General features: G+C 36.9%; 1 protein-coding gene across 1 annotated transcript in view; it reads right to left on the minus strand.

Moving 5' to 3' along the window:
* DNM1L (dynamin 1 like) overlaps positions 1-16,160 on the minus strand; it is a gene marked incomplete in the record, with an annotated part of 105,058 nt that extends 88,898 nt beyond the window's left edge. The window contains 2 exon segments of the mRNA XM_053719016.1: positions 2,933-3,080; positions 15,948-16,160. Of these exon segments, the coding sequence (XP_053574991.1) occupies positions 2,933-3,080; positions 15,948-16,049 (250 nt within the window).
* Between the last annotated feature and the right edge of the window lie 5,295 nt (positions 16,161-21,455).

Consider the following 21,455-nt stretch of genomic DNA (forward strand, 5'->3'; position numbering starts at 1 on the left):
TAAATTGGGTTTTCTCCCTAAGGTGGTGTCGGATCGAAACATTAATCAGGAAATTATTGTTCCTTCTTTTTGTCCTAATCCTCCTCCTCATAAGGAACGTCTTTTGTATAACTTGGATGTTGTGCGTGCCCTAAAATTTTTACCTACAAGCTACTAAAGATTTTCTTCAATCTTCTGCCCTGTTTGTGGTTTTCTCTGGAAAGCGTAAGGGTCAGAAGCCCACTTCTACTGCCTTTTCCTCTGGTTAAGAAGTATGAATCATTTTGCTTAAGAGGCAGCTGGACAGCAGCCTCCTGAGAGAATTAAGGCTCATTCCACTAGGGCTGTCTCCTCATCCTGGGCTTTTAAAAATGAAGCTTCTGTGGAACAGATTTGCAAGGCGGCAACATGGTCCTCTTTGCATACTTTTTCCAAATTCTACAAATTTGTTACTTTTGCCTCGGCTAAGGCCTCTTTTGGGAGAAAGTCTCTTCAAGTGGTGGTGCCTTCTGTTTAGGTCCTCCTGCCTTGTTCTCCCTCCCTTTTCATTCTGTGTCCTCTAGCTTAGGTATTAGTTCCCACTAGTAAATGGAATGACGTAGTGGACTTTCCATGCCATAGGAAAGAAAACAAAATTTATGCTTGCATGATACATTTCTTTATTTCCGGGCATGGAGAGTCCACGACCCCGCCATCTTTTTAAATTATTGTGACCCTGCAACAAAGTGACTGCTGATATCCGTGAAGAAGTTTATTCTTATTATGTGCTAAAGGACATTAAAAACCAGTTTTTGTGCTTCTACTTAAAATTGAAATGCACCTATGCCCATTTCAAATTTGACCTCTCTATCCTTTTAATAGAAATCATTGAAATATGTATTTTTTTTTAAAGGATTTTACCTTTCATTTTTTTTGCATTTGTGCAGTGCCCATTACCTTCCTCTCACAGCTGTACAATGGGGCTGGGGTCTTTACAGGAAGGCAAGGCAGCCGTTTTCCTTTGAAGTGTTACTAGGAGACATCTAATCTAGTGCCAATCAATTTATTGTTCATGTTTCTTAGAGCACTTTTATGGGGGGAGGGATCATGTGACAGTAGAACTTAAAGGGACACGACACTGAACCCAAATTTTTTCTTTCATGATTCAGATAGAGCAAGCATGCAATTTTAAGCCACTTTCTAATTTATTCCTATTATCAATTTTTCTTCGTTCTCTTGCTATCTTTATTTTAAAAAGACGACATCTAAGCTTTTTTTTTATTCAGAACTCTGGTCAGCACTTTTTTATTGGTGGATGAGTTTATCCACCAATCAGCAAGAACACAGGTTGATCACCAAAAATGGGCCGGCATCTAAACTTACTTTCTTGCATTTCAAATAAAGATACCAAGAGAATGAAGAAAATGTGATAATAGGAGTCAATTACAAAGTTGCTTAAAATGTCATGCTCTATCTGAATCACAAAAGAAAAAATGGGTACAGTGTCCCTTTAAGCTCTGCAGTATCTGCTTGCTTATCTAGCTGCAGGCAGTGGCTACACTAAGTGCTCATTTAGCAAGAAAAAAACGAAGTTGTTGAACTTTTAACATTTTTTACAAATAGGCAAGCTATTTTTCATATCCCTATAAATGCTTATACTTTTGCAATAGATATTAATTGCGGATATACGGTATGCATGTATAAAAATATCCCTTTATTAGAACACATCCTAAAATGGCTTGACAAATATATATCAGGCATAGAATATTTTTTTCTAATACACAGATATACGTCAAACGATCTAAATTAAAAATAAAAAAAAACCAGGAGGCAAAATTCTAGTAGCAGTGGCTCCGAAGGACCATAAAACCCAAAATGTTTTCTTCAATGATTCAGATAAAAACACAACAACAAACTAGCACACAAATTACTTCTATTTTCACATTTACTTTGTTCTCTTGGTATCCTTCAATGAAACACAGGTAGGTAGGCTCAGGAGCCTGCACATGTCTCGAGCACTGTATGACAGAAGTTTTTCAACAATGCTTTTAACAATGTTATACATTATGAAAATACACCATCTAGTGCTAAAAAAACATTTTTGCAAAACTGCTGCCATACAGTTCTCCAGACACAGGTATGCTACCTACCTAGGTATGCTGCTCAACAAAGACAAAGTAAACTGGAAACTATTTAATAATTGTATCCTCCATCTGAATCAGGATATAATATTGTCTGTGGGTTTTAAGTACATTTGAAATGATAGTCTGGCCGTTGTTGCATTGTTCCTCATTCAGATGAGGATGACCTGGAATTTCAGGGCTGGACTTTTTTTTTTTTTATTAAAAGAAGGCATCAGACTGATAATCTTCAGGAAAGTTATCTATGAAAAGCACAACTGAGCTAAAAGAGGCTGCTCCCTGTTAAAGAACAAGTCACTGAGCTGCTATTCCTTCCAGGTTGAGTGCTTTTTTTTTTGTATATTTTTTAGAATTTTCTACATAGATCATTTTAAACAGATTTTGATGGCAGATAAGAACCACATGCCCAACAAGTCTGCACAAAATTTCCTAAAAGTGTAAGCTTATTTATTTTGTAGGATAGCCTTATGCTTATCTCAGGCAGACAGTGTTTTAGCTTTACCACCTCAAATGGAAGTTTATTCCATGAATCAACCCCCCTTTCTGTGAAGTGTTTCAGCAAGTTACACCTGACCCTATTACCCATCAACTTGAGGTCATGACCCCTTGTTCTGGAATTGCTCTTTTTGTGAAAAAATAAAAATATGTTGTACCACATAAATACAAAGAAACATACAAACAATATCCACCATACTTATTGCTATTCAGCATACTTTATTTCTAAATAAAATTTCTACTCTGAAACATTGTAAGGATAAACCTTTAAATACTTTAGAACAAAAGAAACATTTGGTGACAATACGGTTGTAAACAATATGCAGCATGCCCATTACCATTTTCCTCTCCCGAAGGTTTACGGTGGTCATCTGCAGAAACGTGAACCAGCTGCAGGATGAGGGGTCGCCTTGTGACCACACCGGTTCCGCGAGGAAGAAGGTCTCGCCCCACCAAGCTCTCCAGCACAGAACTCTTTCCGCTGCTCTAAAGAACAAAAGATACCACTGAAAACAAGCAACAAGTGCACTGTTACATAAAGAAGTATGTCCAGATACACAGACGCAAAATAATTTTAGTTTAATTGGCTAATGGATTTGTTATGTTATTTTATGAGCCAACCTTGAGAAAGAGAAAAAAAAAATAAAAAAAAAAAAATTGCACATTGATATTAGGGATTTGATATAATGTATTTTCACTTATTTTCACAAAAAATACAGGTACAAAACATTTTATCCCAAACTGCTTGGGACTAGAAAAGGTTTGGATTCTGGAATATAGTTTGGATTTCAGAATAATTTGTATATTAGTATCTGTAAAATGGGACAGCTTAGATAGGGAATGGGACTAAGTGTAAACAAGAATACTATGTTGTTTTGGCAATATTTGCATTTCACAATACAGTGTATACATGCAACGTAAAGGAAGTTTTATATCATTTTGAATACGTTTGTATGAATCAGATAGAATGATATATTGTACAGTACTATAATCAGAAAGGCAACAGATGTTGTAAATATAGACCAGCATTTACATTTCAGAACACAAAAAACTAACCAAAACTGCAGGCTGAGAAGACTGAATAATTCTGGATTTTGGAATATGGTTTTGGGAATTTGTACCTGTATTCCTCCTGATGTTTATTCTGACAACATATCACTACTAATACTATAATTTATTAGTAAAGCACCACCAAATGCTGAGAGCGCTGAGGTATCATTTCAATATATGTTAATATTCATAAACTAAATGCAACAATGAAATGTAGCATATGAATGGTGATTACAAGTGAAGTCTAGAACAATCATTTGTTACTTGTTTGCAACAACACGATTGTTAGCTATTCAGCAGGCGCACACATTCTACATGATTTATGTGACCAACAACAAAAATGTACCATATACAACCCAATATCCAACTGCTTCTTCTGGAGATTTTTAATGTAACAGAAAAAAAAAGCTATAAAGCAAATGATCTGTATGATGTGGTATAATGTACTTGGTAAGGTATAGGAAGCTATAGGTCTTGGATGTAAGACAGTAAAGGGGTGTAGGCTCAGTTTTATATCTTGTTACATAAAGAGGCAAACTAACAGTATAAGGTTATTACTGATGCAACATAGCGGAGGACACAGACAATTCATATATTAGTTTAATAAATACATTGACGCTATTGAGCCACTAACTACATTCTCCCAATCACTTCTACAAGCAAATGTATTTTCTCAAGCACAATCAGATTTTAAGGCTGGGCATATGGCTACTGCTCTAACAGCTGACTCCTGCCCTTTCATGCCATCCCTCCTTGCTATATGCCAGTTATATAGTTATACAACGGATAAATAAGTCCAGGACCACAAACATGATAAAGAGTAAAGCTACATACGTTGCCACTCCTAGTGAAAAGATTAATTAAAGCAAAGGTCAATATTCATGTGAAAGTGTATGTTTCTTAAAAAAACTATTAAAAACAGGGGCACTTTCATTCATGAAAATTGACATTGCACCGTATTTTAAAAAAAACTTACCTTTTTCTTCTGAAATGCTGGATCGCTGTTCTGAAACAATGCCCCGCCTGCTTCTTCCTGGTAAACTTACCAAGCAATGACGAAATCGGCTTCCTCCAATCACTGCGTTGCCGGAGGGGGGGGGGGGGGGGGAGCCGTGATTGGAGGATGCCAGAATAGTCATTGCTGACGTATGAAGAGGCTTGCGATGGGCTGGTGAAGCACTGGAGCGGCTTCAAAAAGAAAAAGGTAAGTATATTTTAAGAAAACGGATAAAATGTAAACTTATGATTGAAAATGCCCCTGTTTTTAATAGTATTTTTAAAAACCGGACACTCATTCTTGAAAGTTTACCTTCAGTTTAAGAAAAGTAAAAATTGTAAGGGGAATAGGTCTTTTTTTTTTGTTTTTGAGACAATAATCCATAGACAGTAACCAATACTGTATTCAGTTTTTGTGCTGCCGTAACAGGAAATAAGCAGCCCCCTGAATAATCCACCTATGACAATAGGTTGATTTTTAATAAAATGGAGAGCATAGGAGTGGAAAGGAATCATTCCTAAGAATTCTCCCAATCATAATTCACCCCCTCCACCCCCAATCAGGGTGGATATGATTGAAGTCAAATTGATTTAAATCACAGTTTTCATTTTTAGTATAATACATTTTTTTCCTTATTTTTTTCTAGCTATATCAGACAATTACGGTTTAGTTATAGCATAGAATTAATTAGATATGCATAGATAGCTCATTGAAATGAATGAAATAATTTTTTAGGTGAATTCTAGTTTAATTTGTTAATCATTTGTTTGATTAACTTCTCACCTGTACTTTATTTGAAAAAGAAAAAAAATGATTAAAGGGACATTGTACACTACATTTTTCTTTGCATAAATGTTTTGTAGATGATCCATTTATATAGCCCATCTGGGAGTGTTTTTGTAACAATGTATAGTTTTGCTTATTTGCTAATAACATTGTGAGGATTTTCTGACTCCTAAACAAGCTTTACAGTGTCAGATGTATACATGAGTTTATAGACTCCAACTGGCTCCTGTTTATGTTATCTGTCTTTTCAAATGCAGGGAAGGTGGGGGGGGGTGTCTGCTCTTCCTGTTTACCCAGCCCCTTTCACTGGGTGTCCCAGCCTAACCTCATTAACAGTGCTGAACTGGGAGCTTTTAAGTAAGTTTTTAAAAGGGTTTTATACTGGATTTTTACATCAGTATATATGCATATTCTTCTTTATAGTAGTGTCTATTACATGCAGTTATAGGAAAATTGGTGTACACTGTCCCTTTAATAACAATTGAAATAGTTTTATTTAACTAAAACAATAAAAAAAAAATCCAATTGTAATGCTTGCCCCTCCCTCTTCACACTTTGGTCCTTGTGCAGATCTATTCCACTCCAAACATCTTCCATTCACTGAGCTTCTTGAAACTTAGTATGGGTTGATTCTGTGTAAATAGATTTGCAGGGGAACAATGGCATTAAAAGTAAAGTCAAAGTTAAAAACTTTTATGATTCAAAAAAAGAACATGCCATTTTTTTTTTACAATTTTCCAATTGGCTTCTCTTATGTAATGTGTGTTGCTTCTTGGTATCCATTGTTGAAAAGCCTGCATAGGTAGCCTCAGAAGCAATGTACTACTGTGAGCTAGCTGCTTGTTACTGTCCCAACCAATGTATTCAGTTAGGCCCCAGTAGAACATTGCTCTACTTCAACAAAGGTTTCCAAATCTCATAATAGAAGTAAATCTGAAACCTGAAAACTGTTTGCTCTATCTGAAACCCAAAAGTTATCTTGATTATGTCCCTTTAAGGTCTATTTATTAACTATGTTAATTGTATGAGATTTTGCTGTGAAGAGGCGGCATGTTATTTCCGCAGACACAAATTCACAGTTCTGAGAACTACAAAACCAATACTATGTGATAATAATATCTTCAAGATAGAACATTTTTCCAAAATAATCTGACAAAGCTTTGGGAGAGCATGATGTGAATGGATTAATGGAATTTACCAAAAAACAATCTATATTTCATGATGAACAACAATCTTAAATAGAAACTATCTTTAGATAGATTTTTCCTCAAAAAGTATTTTAATTTAAAAAAAAAAAAAGAAAAGAAAAAAAAAAATCTCATTTAAATAATAAAATTAAAAAACTTTTTTTTTTTAAATGTTTTTAAAATATTTATTTTTATCCACACTGACCCCTAAGGCACATGCCTAGTTAGCCTCAGGCAAAATACACCTTTGATAATAACCCTTTCGGTATCTTTTTTTGGTTTATTCCATTTCAGGAGTTCCCAAATCTAGGTCTCAATGACCACAAATTTGCCAGGACCTCAGCATTCTTGTGCCTAAGCACAGGAGAGAGTTAGCCTGTGCCAGACAATTTCACTAACTTGTAAAACTCAACAACTGATGTTGGACACCCCCGAACAACAGACACAAGTTTCCCTTGCCCTTTGCTTAAAATCAATATGTTCAGCTATCTAATGACATCACTTGTGAACTATTTTCTGCTCACAATCCATGTAGCTCTAACTACATATTGCAGGGCAGCTTCCTCTATTCATTTAAGGAGCTCGCAACTGGCCTGAACAGTTGTTTATTTCTGACAAAGCTCTCCTTATGGCTTGCCCATATGTCTGCTTGATGACAAAACATCCAGATGATCCATACAAGTATATAAATAGCAGCTTACACCTAGGTGTGCAGGCTTACAAGGCACACCTCACTGCACCTGATCACATTTAAATACCAGCAGAAAGCATCAGGTAATGACTATTGCCAGATTCTGATGGGGGGGGGGGGAAGAATCACAATGCAGCACAATGTAAGTACATCAGTGAAGGCTTGATAACCAGAAAACATTACTAGTGAAACATTTCTATAGGTGGAAGGTGCAAAGAACACGCAGTCAGTGCAAAATAACAGTGATAAATGGTATTATGGGGACAGTCTTTCCCTTTAGCATGGAATGTGACCCAGCAAAGAGTGGCTCTCACATACACATGTTTTTAAAACTCAGACGATAGTTTTACAAACCAGCTAACCTTTTAGGAACAAATAAACTAAACAATGGAATAAAATTCTAAATTTTTCAAGCACTAGGACAGAGATGTACTTTAAAAACTCAAGAATGAACAAAGTTGTTTAAAATGTAGGAGCCAGTAAGAATATAGCGGAATCTGTTGGCGCTCTACAAATAACCAATAATAATATTAATAGGAGCCAGCCAGTGGTATGCTGTGGGTAAAATTCTAGGAGCCAATGGCTCCCTGGTTGCTGGGTTTGTCGAGCCCTGCATTAAATCCATGTTTTTTTTTATTTAAGGAAGGGCTCATTCTCTCCTGGATCTTTTCTCCATTCTACAAGAATTCAGGGTTGATAATGTTTTAACCTTAGGATACAGCAATGTTTTCTGTTTTATATGCATGAAGACAATTTCAATAAAACAGAAGATGGTTCTTGGAATGGTAAAGTTGTGCTCCTAAAAAAGGGACATAAAACCCAAAGATGTTCTCTCATGACGATTCAGATAGTGCATACAACTTTAAATTTTCCAATTTACGGCTATTATCAAATTGTTTTCTTGTTTTTATTGAAAAGCAGGAATGTAAGTCTGCATCACTATATAGCAGCAGTTATACATTAGCAAGAGCACTAGATTGCAGCACTATTTCCTGTCATGTAGTGCTTCAGGCATGTGCATGCTACCTACCTAGGTATCTCTTCAATAAAGAATAATATGTGAATTAAGCTAATTTGATAATGGAAGTAAATTGGAAACTTTTTTAGAACTGTACGTACTCTCTAACTGAATCATGAAAGAAAAATGTTGGGTTTCATGTATTTCTCTTTTGCTATATAATAAACATACCAACCAAGTCTAACACTTTTTTTTTTTTTTTTTTAAAGATTAACATTTTTAACTGCAATTTTTTATCAATAGCAAAACAACCCACCATTTGCCTTATTTGTAGGAGCCAATCTGGGCTTTAGTCTACAGACAAGAAGGCTACCGACTGTCATAAACGTAGTATAAAGTACATGGGTTTGCAGTGACATGCTAAAAGAACTAAACTGGCTGTCACTGGAATCCAGACGCACCCTCCATCTTTCCTGCCTTGTGTTTAAGAGCCTTTCTGGGAAGCTCCCACCCTACCTGAGCAGAATGCTCTCCCCGGCTATTCCCACCTCCTATAACCTCCGATCCAATACCAGCACATTATTTAGTCTGCCCCATACAAAAAGAAAGCAGCTCGATCCTCCTTTTCCTACAGAGCACCACAATTATGGAACGACCTCCCACACACTTTCAAACCTTCCCCAAGCCTAATATCCTTTAAGAGATCCCTCTTTACATATCTCAAAACAGAATGCTCCTGTCATGGTTGATTAATTACCTGTTCTATGTTAAATTTTGTATATATTGTGTATTAATATTGTTTCTGTATTTTATTGTACCCTATTGTATCAATGCAATGTCTTGTGGACCCAGGACATATTTGAAAACGAGAGAAATCTCAATGTATCCTTCCTGGTAAAATATTTTAAATAAATAAAATTAAAAAAAAGTTAAAGCCAATTGGGGGAAGATATTTATCAGGTTAACATTGATGGTTTTTAAATTCTAAATTAAATTTTAGAGCTAAATTACATGAAAAGAGGACAAAATGAATAACGAAAGTAATATTGCAAAGTTGTTTCATTACACAAAACTAATCATGTTATATAAAAATCTCAAGGGGTACTAATTCATTTAATATTTATGAGTAGAACTAAATCTGTATGGAGGGTCTATGTTACTAAAATAGTTAATACAGCCTTATCGGTGCCCCTTAAAGGACCAGTCAACACAGTAGATTTGCATAATCAACAAATGCAAGATAGCAAGACAATACAATATCACTTAGTCAGAATTTCAAATGAGTAGTAGAATTTTATTCTGACCACTTTAAAAGTTATGTCTTTTTCCACTCCCCCTGTACCATGTGACAGCCATCAGCCATTCACAAATGCATACACACTTATTCTTGCACATGCTCAGTAAGAGCTGGTGACTCAAAAAGTTTAAATATCAAAAGACTGTGCACATTTAGTTAATGGAAGTAAATTGGAAAGTTGTTTAAAATGACATGCTCTATCTGAATGATGAAAGTTTAATTTTGATTGAGTGTCCCTTTAAGATCTGAAATGTGTGGCCTGGTATTTAAAACTTACTTTACACACCTTAAAGTCAAGCGCTACAGCAACAAATGAGTTCTACTATTTATGCGCAGCCAGTTTACAATCAGCAATCCATCATTTATGATGCAGGAATCAAACGGATGTTATCAGTGCTATGTAATCAAATCAACTTGGCCTGGAGACATGGGACTGAAGTAGTCTGTAGAAAATGGGATTAAATGATAAAGCTTTGAGTTTCCAGAACTTTGAATTCAAGAGCAAGGCACTATTCACAGTTGAGAGAACTGATGGGTTTGAGGGGGGGAAAAATAGATATATGTGATATTTAAAATGAACCTGTGAGCATCATGACTTGGCAACAAAATTATATCCTTAGAATCTTCAGTAATGTTTTGTGATGTTAACCTATAAATCCAAACAAGTCCATTCCCTTGGCTAATATCCACCAACTGGAATGCTATAAATCAATGTAAAAAAACATCAAATAGACTAATCCACACACATTAGCATGATTAAATTGAAGCAGTGGTAGATATTATAAAGTCTTGCAGAAGACATAACTGCCAGTGCTGCCCACAAAAAGCGTGCTCCTGTGACTTACAGCACCATTGGTGCCAGGGAGCATGTCTGCAGTCAATTCTGACTCTACATGGCCATATTTAATGAGACGACACATTCAGAGGACAATGGAAGGCATCTGAGGCAGACACTTAAAAAAAGATGCCTTCATGCTCAAGCCAAGAGCTTCCTTTGAAATCCTCTGTGAAACTTCCATTTAATAATAAGATTTACATGCTCAGTCTAGAATATCTCTAAAAGCCACCAGCTACCAAAGGTTCATCTATGGTTAACTGGGTATGTTGGAGGCTGCACCGACTAACATGCCAGGCTCTCTCTTCCAGATGATGTTAAAATTCACTTGAGGGAAGAACCGAGAGGGTTTATTGCCCATGACTATGGGTGGCTGTGATCACTGGTCTGACACCTCAGTTCAGCCTATAATGTTATATTCCCATAATAAAATACTACAAAAAAATAATAATACGAAAACAAATTCCTCTGGGTGGCCTGTAACACTTTATAGTACTGTGCACATCTGCTGCATGAGATGGGGCTTTTCCCATCTACATAAATGAAAACCGCATTATTCTGTCAAGTTCTCCTACAAAAACGTACAAGCTTTTCCTTTATATACCTCAGCATTTTTTGGAGCTGTCATTTCCCTAGTATTTTTTTTAACCAAGATATATAGCAGGTATTTTATTTTCACAGTATAATGCGTGGTCGTGAAAATCTACCCCTTTCATTTTAAATTTATGGTAAATCAGCATTTTTGAAACGCTAGGATTTACCCGTACTATAAAAAAGTACCTTTATTTCCAGCAAGTTTTTTACTGAGCCGAGTCCCTCTGGCCTCCCACGGAAAAACACAATTTTTTCAATGAGGTGATGTTTCCACCTCTTAGCCAAAAGCTGTGCTTGCCGATCAGCAAGTGTTTTTTTATACTTCATGACTGAAAGTCCCCTTTAATTTATAGCACTGGTAAATCCTAATGTTACAAAAATGCTAGGATTTACCATCCCTTTAACTGATAGCGTATTGTTACTACACTTGAAAAGAATAAAGGGAATTCGCCAAGAAAAATAAATAAATAATATAAATATATATTATAGTTAGACCGACGACCGCATAATTAAAGATAAAGATTTAAAAGCACTGGGGGGAAAAAACACGACACTTCAGTTTGTGTCTTTTTTTTTTACTACTTGCTCTGGAACTTAGTGTGCGTTTGTCTACCACAATGGTCTATGCAGCTACCAAGATGGATAATGTCCAGCTTGGGAGCGGCAAATGAGCCAATTTGCTGCAGCAGTTTTTTGATCCTGCCAATCACTGGTTGTGTTCAGCTTTGGAGCTGCAATGTTTACATTTCCTGAGGGGGACTTAGTCAATGTGTTTAAACCTTTTGTGGGGGGTAAAACACAGGGGGGTTCTAGGGTAGGTATTAAAATAAACGAGAGGCTCTAACAAATGTGAGCAGGTAATTTTTCCACTACAATGTCCCTTTAATGATTGTGAATATCTACATATTCTTTATAACAGTGCCATATTTACAACTGCACAGTTCTGAGTATTTTACATCATAATCAGAACACTAAGCAGTCCATTCCACTAGCACATAAACCTAGAATATAAATCATATTATTGCTTGAGAGGCATTCAATGGAAAGTGACCACTGATCGCCTGCCTTGTAGTGAGGTCAGGGAACAGCTACTGCTTAAATGACAGATGAGGATTCCCTGTTAGCACAGAGGCTTGTGACCCTGACAAGGGCACTACCATATAACTGCTGGGAAATTAAACAAACAACGTCAATAAATTGATTCCATTTGCTTTTATAACTGGTAATCATATCAAGAGAAGACCAGACCACTTGCTGATCAATGGAAAAAGCATATTTAAAAAAAAAAAAAAAAAAAAAAAAAAAGCTAATTTACTTATTTTAACAGAAAATAAAACAAACATTGCACATATATTATTATTATTATTATTATTATTATATATGATAAATATAGTATCATGTGTTAACTTTTTTTTAGTCAACATTAACCTATAAATCCAAACAATTATACATGTAACTTATTTAAATATCACTCACGTATATCAAAAACAAGATTTGTAGGAAAATATTGTATTTCATTAAAGGGACAGTGTCCACCAAAATTGTTATTGTTTAAAAAGAAAGATAACGCCTTTACTATCTATTCCCCAATTTGCACAACCAAAATAGTTGTATTAAAGGGATAGGAAAGACAAAATTAAACTTGCATGATTCAGATAGAGCATGTAATTTTAAGACACTTAAATTCACTTCTATTTTCAAAATCTGCTTTGTTCTCTTGGTATTCATTGTTGAAATACGCACATATCCTATACTAGTGGGAGCTGCTGCTATTGGTGCCTGCACACATTTGTCTTTTGTGATTGGCTGAGTATATGTGTTCATCTTGCTGTCAGTAGTGAAACTAAAGTAAAGTAAGTAAACTGGAAAGTTGTTTAAAATGGTATGTTCTATCCAAATTTAGTGAAACTAAAGTAAAGTAAGTAAACTGGAAAGTTGTTTAAAATGGTATGTTCTATCCAAATCATGAATGAAAACGTTGAGGTTTCCCATCCCTTTAATATACTTTATAACAATTAAACCTCTAAATTTCTGCCTGTTTCGAAGCCTCTTATCACATGCTTTTTTATTTGGCTTTTCAAAAGAGACTGCTAGTTCATGTAGGCCATATAGATAACATTGTGCTCACGGCCGTGAAGTTGTGCATGACACTGCACTAATTGGCTAAAATGCAAGTCAATAAATACCCATGTGATCAGAGGGCTGTCAGAAAAGGCTTAGATACAAAGAAATCACAGAGGTAAAAAGTATATAATTTTGTATCTTTCATTAGTTATGAATTGAGCTAGATATTCAGATTCGTCTCATATACAAATATTCACTGAAGTGAGTTTGTCTATGTAGATTCTATTTGGTAGTGTCTTTACATAGGGTTACATTGTTAGGCTATTTGTTTTTAACCAATGAGAATATGGAGTGTTTAGCATAAAAGGGAGCACCTCCTAACAGGTGTCATTCTATGATACCGGTCAACACGACCAAAACCGATCAGACTCTGCTTTGCCTTAAAGCCTAACCCCATGTTCTTGTATATTCCTGTACATAAATTTTAATATGGAATAAAGTGATTTATGTTTTCAATTACGGAACTTTTTTTACGTGTCTGCATACATGTATATTGGTGCGTGTCACATAGCAGTGTGTCTGCATACATGTATATTGGTGCGTGTCACATAGCAGTGTGTCTGCATACATGTATATTGGTGCGTGTCACATAGCAGTGTGTCTGCATACATGTATATTGGTGCGTGTCACATAGCAGTGTGTCTGCATACATGTATATTGGTGCGTGTCACATAGCAGTGTGTCTGCATACATGTATATTGGTGCGTGTCACATAGCAGTGTGTCTGCATACATGTATATTGGTGCGTGTCACATAGCAGTGTGTCTGCATACATGTATATTGGTGCGTGTCACAGCAGTGTGTCTGCATACATGTATATTGGTGCGTGTCACATAGCAGTGTGTCTGCATACATGTATATTGGTGCGTGTCACATAGCAGTGTGTCTGCATACATGTATATTGGTGCGTGTCACATAGCAGTGTGTCTGCATACATGTATATTGGTGCGTGTCACATAGCAGTGTGTCTGCATACATGTATATTGGTGCGTGTCACATAGCAGTGTGTCTGCATACATGTATATTGGTGCGTGTCACATAGCAGTGTGTCTGCATACATGTATATTGGTGCGTGTCACATAGCAGTGTGTCTGCATACATGTATATTGGTGCGTGTCACATAGCAGTGTGTCTGCATACATGTATATTGGTGCGTGTCACATAGCAGTGTGTCTGCATACATGTATATTGGTGCGTGTCACATAGCAGTGTGTCTGCATACATGTATATTGGTGCGTGTCACATAGCAGTGTGTCTGCATACATGTATATTGGTGCGTGTCACATAGCAGTGTGTCTGCATACATGTATATTGGTGCGTGTCACATAGCAGTGTGTCTGCATACATGTATATTGGTGCGTGTCACATAGCAGTGTGTCTGCATACATGTATATTGGTGCGTGTCATATAGTATATGTATATTGGTGTGTATGTGTGTGTCATATAGCAGTGTGTCTGTATACATGTATATTGGTGCGTGTCATATAGCAGTGTGTCTGCATACATGTATATTGGTGCGTGTCACATAGCAGTGTGTCTGCATACATGTATATTGGTGCGTGTCACATAGCAGTGTGTCTGCATACATGTATATTGGTGCGTGTCATATAGCAGTGTGTCTGCATACATGTATATTGGTGCGTGTCACATAGCAGTGTGTCTGCATACATGTATATTGGTGTGTGTGTGTATGTGTGTGTCATATAGCAGTGTGTCATATAGCAGTGTGTCATATAGCAGTGTGTCATATAGCAGTGTGTCATATAGCAGTGTGTCATATAGCAGTGTGTCATATAGCAGTGTGTCTGTATACATGTATATTGGTGTGTTGGTGTGTTTGTGTGTATGTGTGTGTGTCATATAGCAGTGTGTCTGTATACATGTATATTGGTGTGTTGGTGTGTTTGTGTGTATGTGTGTGTGTCATATAGCAGTGTGTCTGTATACATGTATATTGGTGTGTTGGTGTGTTTGTGTGTATGTGTGTGTGTGTCATATAGCAGTGTGTCTGTATACATGTATATTGGTGTGTTGGTGTGTTTGTGTGTGTGTGTCATATAGCAGTGTGTCTGTATACATGTATATTGGTGTGTTGGTGTGTTTGTGTGTATGTGTGTGTGTCATATAGCAGTGTGTCTGTATACATGTATATTGGTGTGTTGGTGTGTTTGTGTGTATGTGTGTGTGTCATATAGCAGTGTGTCTGTATACATGTATATTGGTGTGTTGGTGTGTATGTGTGTGTGTCATATAGCAGTGTGTCTGTATACATGTATATTGGTGTGTTGGTGTGTTTGTGTGTATGTGTGTGTGTCATATAGCAGTGTGTCTGTATACATGTATATTGGTGTGTTGGTGTGTATGTGTGTGTGTCATATAGCAGTGTGTCTGTATACATGTATATTAGTGTGTCATATAGCAGTGTGTCTGCATACATGTATATTGGTGTGTTGGTGTGTTTGTGTGTATGTGTGTGTGTGTGTGTCATATAGCAGTGTGTCTGTATACATGTATATTAATGTGTGTCATATAGCAGTGTCTGCATATATCTATATTAGTGTGTCATTTAGTAGTGTCTGCATATATGTGAGTTTTGTATATAAAATAGTTGAGCTGTATTTCTGTCAGAAGTTTGCAGCTAGATAAACCCAGCTACTATCTAACACACGCATCTAGCGATAGCCAGAGGCACAGATAAGAGGCATATTTCATGGAAGCCATGTAAATACCGGAGGTGTCACAGGGACCGCACACTGGTACCTCCAGGGTACTTCCCTCCTCCTGTCACACACTGCGCCCGGGATTCCCTGTCACACACATCCCCGGGGTCTCACCTGTGTCCCCACCACTACAATCTGTGGCAGCTGAATAACGTCGGCTCCCACAGTGTTAAAGACATCCTGTAGTTTGTTGATAACCGGGATAAGAGCCTCCATGTCCGGGCTTGAGACAGGCAATGAATGGAGGCGACCACTCACACCTCTACACCGCTAAGCAAGCAACCACCATAACCCGACCCACAGGCCCTTGCGGTAACCAGAGGTGGGGCAGCGCGGAAACAGCTCTGCGCGTGCGTAAAGCGCATGGGCTATTGGGAAGTGTGGTTCTTTAGGCTAGAATGAAAAAAACTACAGCGCATGGGTGAACCTCTTTGATGTTGGTATCCATACAAACACCATTTTAGATATTTTTACGAGATACCAGTTATAACAAAACATTAATTGGCGATGTATGTCATATTATTAACATGTTAAAAAGCTCGTTCTCGATATCATGCAGGGGCAGCAGGGCAGATAAAATAGAAGTTATGCTCCAGTTTTTCAGTGTAATGTTTTCTGCCCGTATCTAACATGGCTGCCAGTGTCTCATTTGATGACGTATTCATGACGTCTTGACGTATTCTATAGGAAGTTCAAATTTGAAAGATCATTAGGACCTTGACATTGGAAAGAGAGAATCGTCAACATTTAATTACATAGACCCAGTGCTAGAGCCCAGTGTTTTATTACTGAAGTTACTGACTTTCCTTATACTTACTATTCAGTGCTGTAACAGTAATCCGCAGAATTAATACCATAACATCACTCAAAAACTAACGTTGTTAAAGGGACAGACTAGTCAAAATTAAACTTTCATGATTCAAATACAGAAAGCAATTCTAAGCATCTTTTTAATTTACTCCTATTATCATTTTTTCTCTGTTCTCTTGGAAATCTTTATTTAAATGTAAGCTAAGCCCATTTTTTGTTCAGCACCTGGGTAATGCTTGCTGATTGGTGGCTACATTTAGACACCAATCAGAAAGCGCTACCCAGGTTCTGAACCAAAAATGGGCCAGCTCCTTTGCTTAAATTCTTGCTTTTTCAAATAAAGATTCCAAGAGAATGAAGAAAAATTGATAATAGGTGTAAAGAATGTTTAATTTTGACTAGACTATTCCTTTAACCCCTTAATGACCGGACCATTTTTCAATTTTCTTACCCTTAATGACAATGGCTATTTTTACATTTCTGCAGTGTTTGCGTTTAGCTGTAATTTTCCTCTTACTCGTTTACTGTACCCACACATATTATATACCGTTTTTCTCGTCATTAAATGGACTTTCTAAAGATACCATTATTTTCATCATATCTTATAATTTACTAAAAAAAAAAAGATAAAATATGAGGAAAAAATGGAAAAAAACACACTTTTTCTAACTTTGACCCCCAAAATCTGTTACACATCTACAATCACCAAAAAACACCCATGCTAAATAGTTTATAAATTTTGTCCTGAGTTTAGAAATACCCAATGTTTACATGTTCTTTGCTTTTTTTGCAATTTATGGGGCAATAAATACAAGTAGCACTTCGCTATTTCCAAACCACTTTTTTTCAAAATTAGCGCTAGTTACATTGGAACCCTGATATCTTCAGGAATCCCTGAATATCCCTTGACATGTATATATTTTGTTTTAGAAGACATCCCAAAGTATTGATCTAGGCCCATTTTGGTATATTTCATGCCACCATTTCACCGCCAAATGCGATAAAAAAAAAAAGTTCACTTTTTCACAAAGTTTGTCAAAAACTTTAGGTTTCCCACTGAAATTATTTACAAACAGCTTCTGCAATTATGGCACAAATGGTTGTAAATGATTCTCTGGGATCCCCTTTTTCAGAAATAACAGACTCATATGGTTTTGTGTTTGCTTTTTGGTAATTAGAAGGCCGCTAAATGCCGCTGCGCACCACACATGTTTTATGCCAAGGAGTGAAGGGGTTAATTAGGGAGCTTGTAGGGTTAATTTTAGCTTTAGTGTAGTGTAGTAGACAACCCCAAGTATTGATCTAGGCCCATTTTGGTATATTTTATACCACCATTTCACCGCCAAATGCGAGCAAATAAAAAAAAAAAAACTTTACATTTTTCACAATTTTAGGTTTCTCACTGAAATTATTTACAAACAGCTTGTGCTATTATGGCAGAAATTGTTGTAAAAGCTTCTCTGGGATCCCCTTTGTTCAGAAATAGCAGACTTATATGGTTTTGGCGTTGCTTTTTGGTAATTAGAAGGCCGCTAAATGCTGCTACGCACCACACGTGAATTATGCCCAGCAGTGAAGGGGTTAAATTAGGTAGCTTGTAGGGAGCTTGCAGGGTTAATTTTAGAGATCAGCCTCCCACCTGACACATCCCACTCCATGATCCCTCCCAAACAGCTCTCTTCCCTCCCCCACCCCACAATTGTTACCGCCATCTTAAGTACTGGCAGAAAGTCTGCCAGTACTAAATAAAAGAGTTTTTTTTTTTTTTTTTAAATAAAAATTATAAAATATTTTAGTTGTGATGGACCCCTGCCTTAGCACCAACTTCCGTGATCCCCCCCTCCAGCTCTCTAACCCTCTCCCCTACCTAACTACCGCCATCTTGGGTACTGGCAGCTGTCTGCCAGTACCTAGTTTGGCCCCACAAACCAAACTATTTAAATTTTATTTATAACTTTTATTTGTATTTTTAATTATTTCTGTAGTGTAGCAGCCCCCCCCCCCCACAATACCCCCACCCCCCCCCTCCCAGATCCTTTTATATGTAAAAAAAAAAAAAAATTAACTTTATTTTTAACTTTTTTTCCCCCCTTCCTTCATTGGTGTCAGTGTGGCTAATGTGCGCACGCCCACGTGCACGCGTGTCCACGTGCACGCGCATCCACGTGGCTCTCTCTGCATCGGAGGCTTGTAAAGGGGTATTGCAGGATGCCTCCATATCGAGGCATCACTGCAATACCCTCAGAGCTGCTGGAAGTGATTGTGATCACTTCCAGCACTCTGTTAGACAACTGACGTACCAGGTACGTCCATTGTCATTAACTGCTTGTTAATGCATGACGTACCTGGTACGTCAGTTGTCATTAACCCCTTAATGACCGCAGCACTTTTCCATTTTCTGTCCGTTTGGGACCAAGGCTATTTTTACATTTCTGCGGTGTTTGTGTTTAGCTGTAATTTTCCTCTTACTCATTTACTGTACCCACACATATTATATACCGTTTTTCTCGCCATTAAATGGACTTTCTAAAGATACCATTATTTTCATCATATCTTATAATTTACTATAACATTTTTTATAAAATATGAGGAAAAAATTGAAAAAAACACACTTTTTTAACTTTGACCCTCAAAATCTCCTACACTTCAACAACTACCAAAAAACTCCCATGCTAAATAGTTTCTAAATTTTGTCCTGAGTTTAGAAATACTCAATGTTTACATGTTCTTTGCTTTTTTTGCAAGTTATAGGGCAATAAGTACAAGTAGCACTTTGCTATTTCCAAAAATTTTTAAAAAAAATTAGCGATAGTTACATTGGAACACTGATATCTGTCAGGAATCCCTGATTAACCCTTCACATATATATATTTTTTAAAAGAACACAACCTAAGGTATTAAACATGGGGTATTTTGACTCTTTCCATGCAACTATTTTACCACCAATCTATGCCAAAGTTTGAAAAAAAAAAAAAAAGTGGTGATTTTTTGACAAAATAGCAATTCAAGAATACATTTACTGAGAACGTTAAGGGTTACTGCCAAATAACACCCCAATATGTCTTCAGCAGCATCTCCTGAGTACAGTGATACCACCCATGTATAGGTCTGTTGGGTTCTCTGGGGGCTAAAAGGCCTTATTTTTAGGGGGCGCATTCCAGTTTTTTAATTTGGAATTTTCACATCTGTCGTCATGCACCCATGTCCTATTTGGGACATTTCTGAAGCCGGACAATGCAAATTACCCCCATCAAACCATATATTTTTAAAAAGTAGACACCCTAGGGTATTTCAAATGCTGGTATTTTAACACTTTGCATGCACTAATTCAACCACCAGTCTTTGTCAAACTTTTGGGTAGTCATTTTGGTGTGTTATTTTTCACACACATTGTACTTTAGGCATATATTCTCAGTCCCTGTTATGTGTTACTGCCAAAAAAAACCTCAATATGTGTTCAACAACAACTTCTGAGTACAGTGATACCCCCCATGTATAGGTGTGTCGGGTTCTCTGGGGGCTAAAAGGCCTTAATTTTAGGGGGCGCATTCCAGTTTTTCAACTTGGAATTTTCACATCTGTCATCATGCACCCATGTCCTATTTGGGACATTTCTGAAGCCGGCCAATGTAAATTACCCCCATCAAACCATATATTTTTGAAAATTAGACACCCTAGGGTATTTCAAATGCTGGTATTTTAACACTTTCCATGCACTAATTCAACCACTAGTCTTTGTCAAACTTTTAGGTAGTCATTTTTTTGCATTATTTTTCACACACATTGTACTTTAGGCATATATTCTCAGTCCCTGTTATGTGTTACTGCCAAAAAAAAACCTCAATATGTATTCAACAACATCTCCTGAGTACAGTGATACCCCCCATGTATAGGTGTGTCGGGTTCTCTGGGGGCTAAAAGGCCTTAATTTTAGGGGGGGCATTCCAGTTTTTCAACTTGGAATTTTCACATCTGTCATCATGCACCCATGTCCTATTTGGGACATTTCTGAAGCCGGCCAATGTAAATTACCCCCATCAAACCATATATTTTTGAAAAGTAGACACCCTAGGGTATTTCAAATGCTGGTATTTTAACACTTTCCATGCACTATTTCAACCACTAGTCTTTGTCAAACTTTTGGGTAGTCATTTTTTTTGTGTTATTTTTCACACACGTTGTACTTTAGGCATATATTCTCAGTCCCTGTTATGTGTTACTGCCAAAAAAAACCTCAATATGTATTCAACAACATCTCCTGAGTACAGTGATACCACCCATGTATAGGTGTGTTGGGTTCTCTGGGGGCTAAAAGGCCTTATTTTTAGGGGGCGCATTCCAGTTTTTCAACTTGGAATTTTCACATCCCATGCACCCATGTCCTATGTAGGACATTTCTGAAGCCGGCCAATGTAATTTACCCCCATCAAACCATATATTTTTGAAAAGTAGACACCCTAGGGTATTTCAAATGCTGGTATTTTAACACTTTCCATGCACTAATTCTTTGTCAAACTATTAGGCAGTCATTTTTTGTGTGTTATTTTTCACACACATTGTACGTTAGACATGAATTCTCAGCTCCTGTTATGTGTTACTGCCAAAGAAGACCCCAATATGTGTTCACCAACATCTCCTGAGTACAGTGATACCACCTATGCATAAGTTTCTTGGCTTGTTCGGGGGGTGTAATGCCAAATGTCCAACATGCGTTTGTGATTTTTTTTTCACATTTAACATATTTTCTTTGCCTATTGTCTTTTTGGGGGTATTTTAACATACCCCAATTTATTTGTTTCCATGAATGTGCAT

This window comes from Bombina bombina, chromosome 6 (genome assembly GCF_027579735.1).
Source record: "Bombina bombina isolate aBomBom1 chromosome 6, aBomBom1.pri, whole genome shotgun sequence".
Lineage (NCBI taxonomy): Eukaryota > Metazoa > Chordata > Amphibia > Anura > Bombinatoridae > Bombina > Bombina bombina.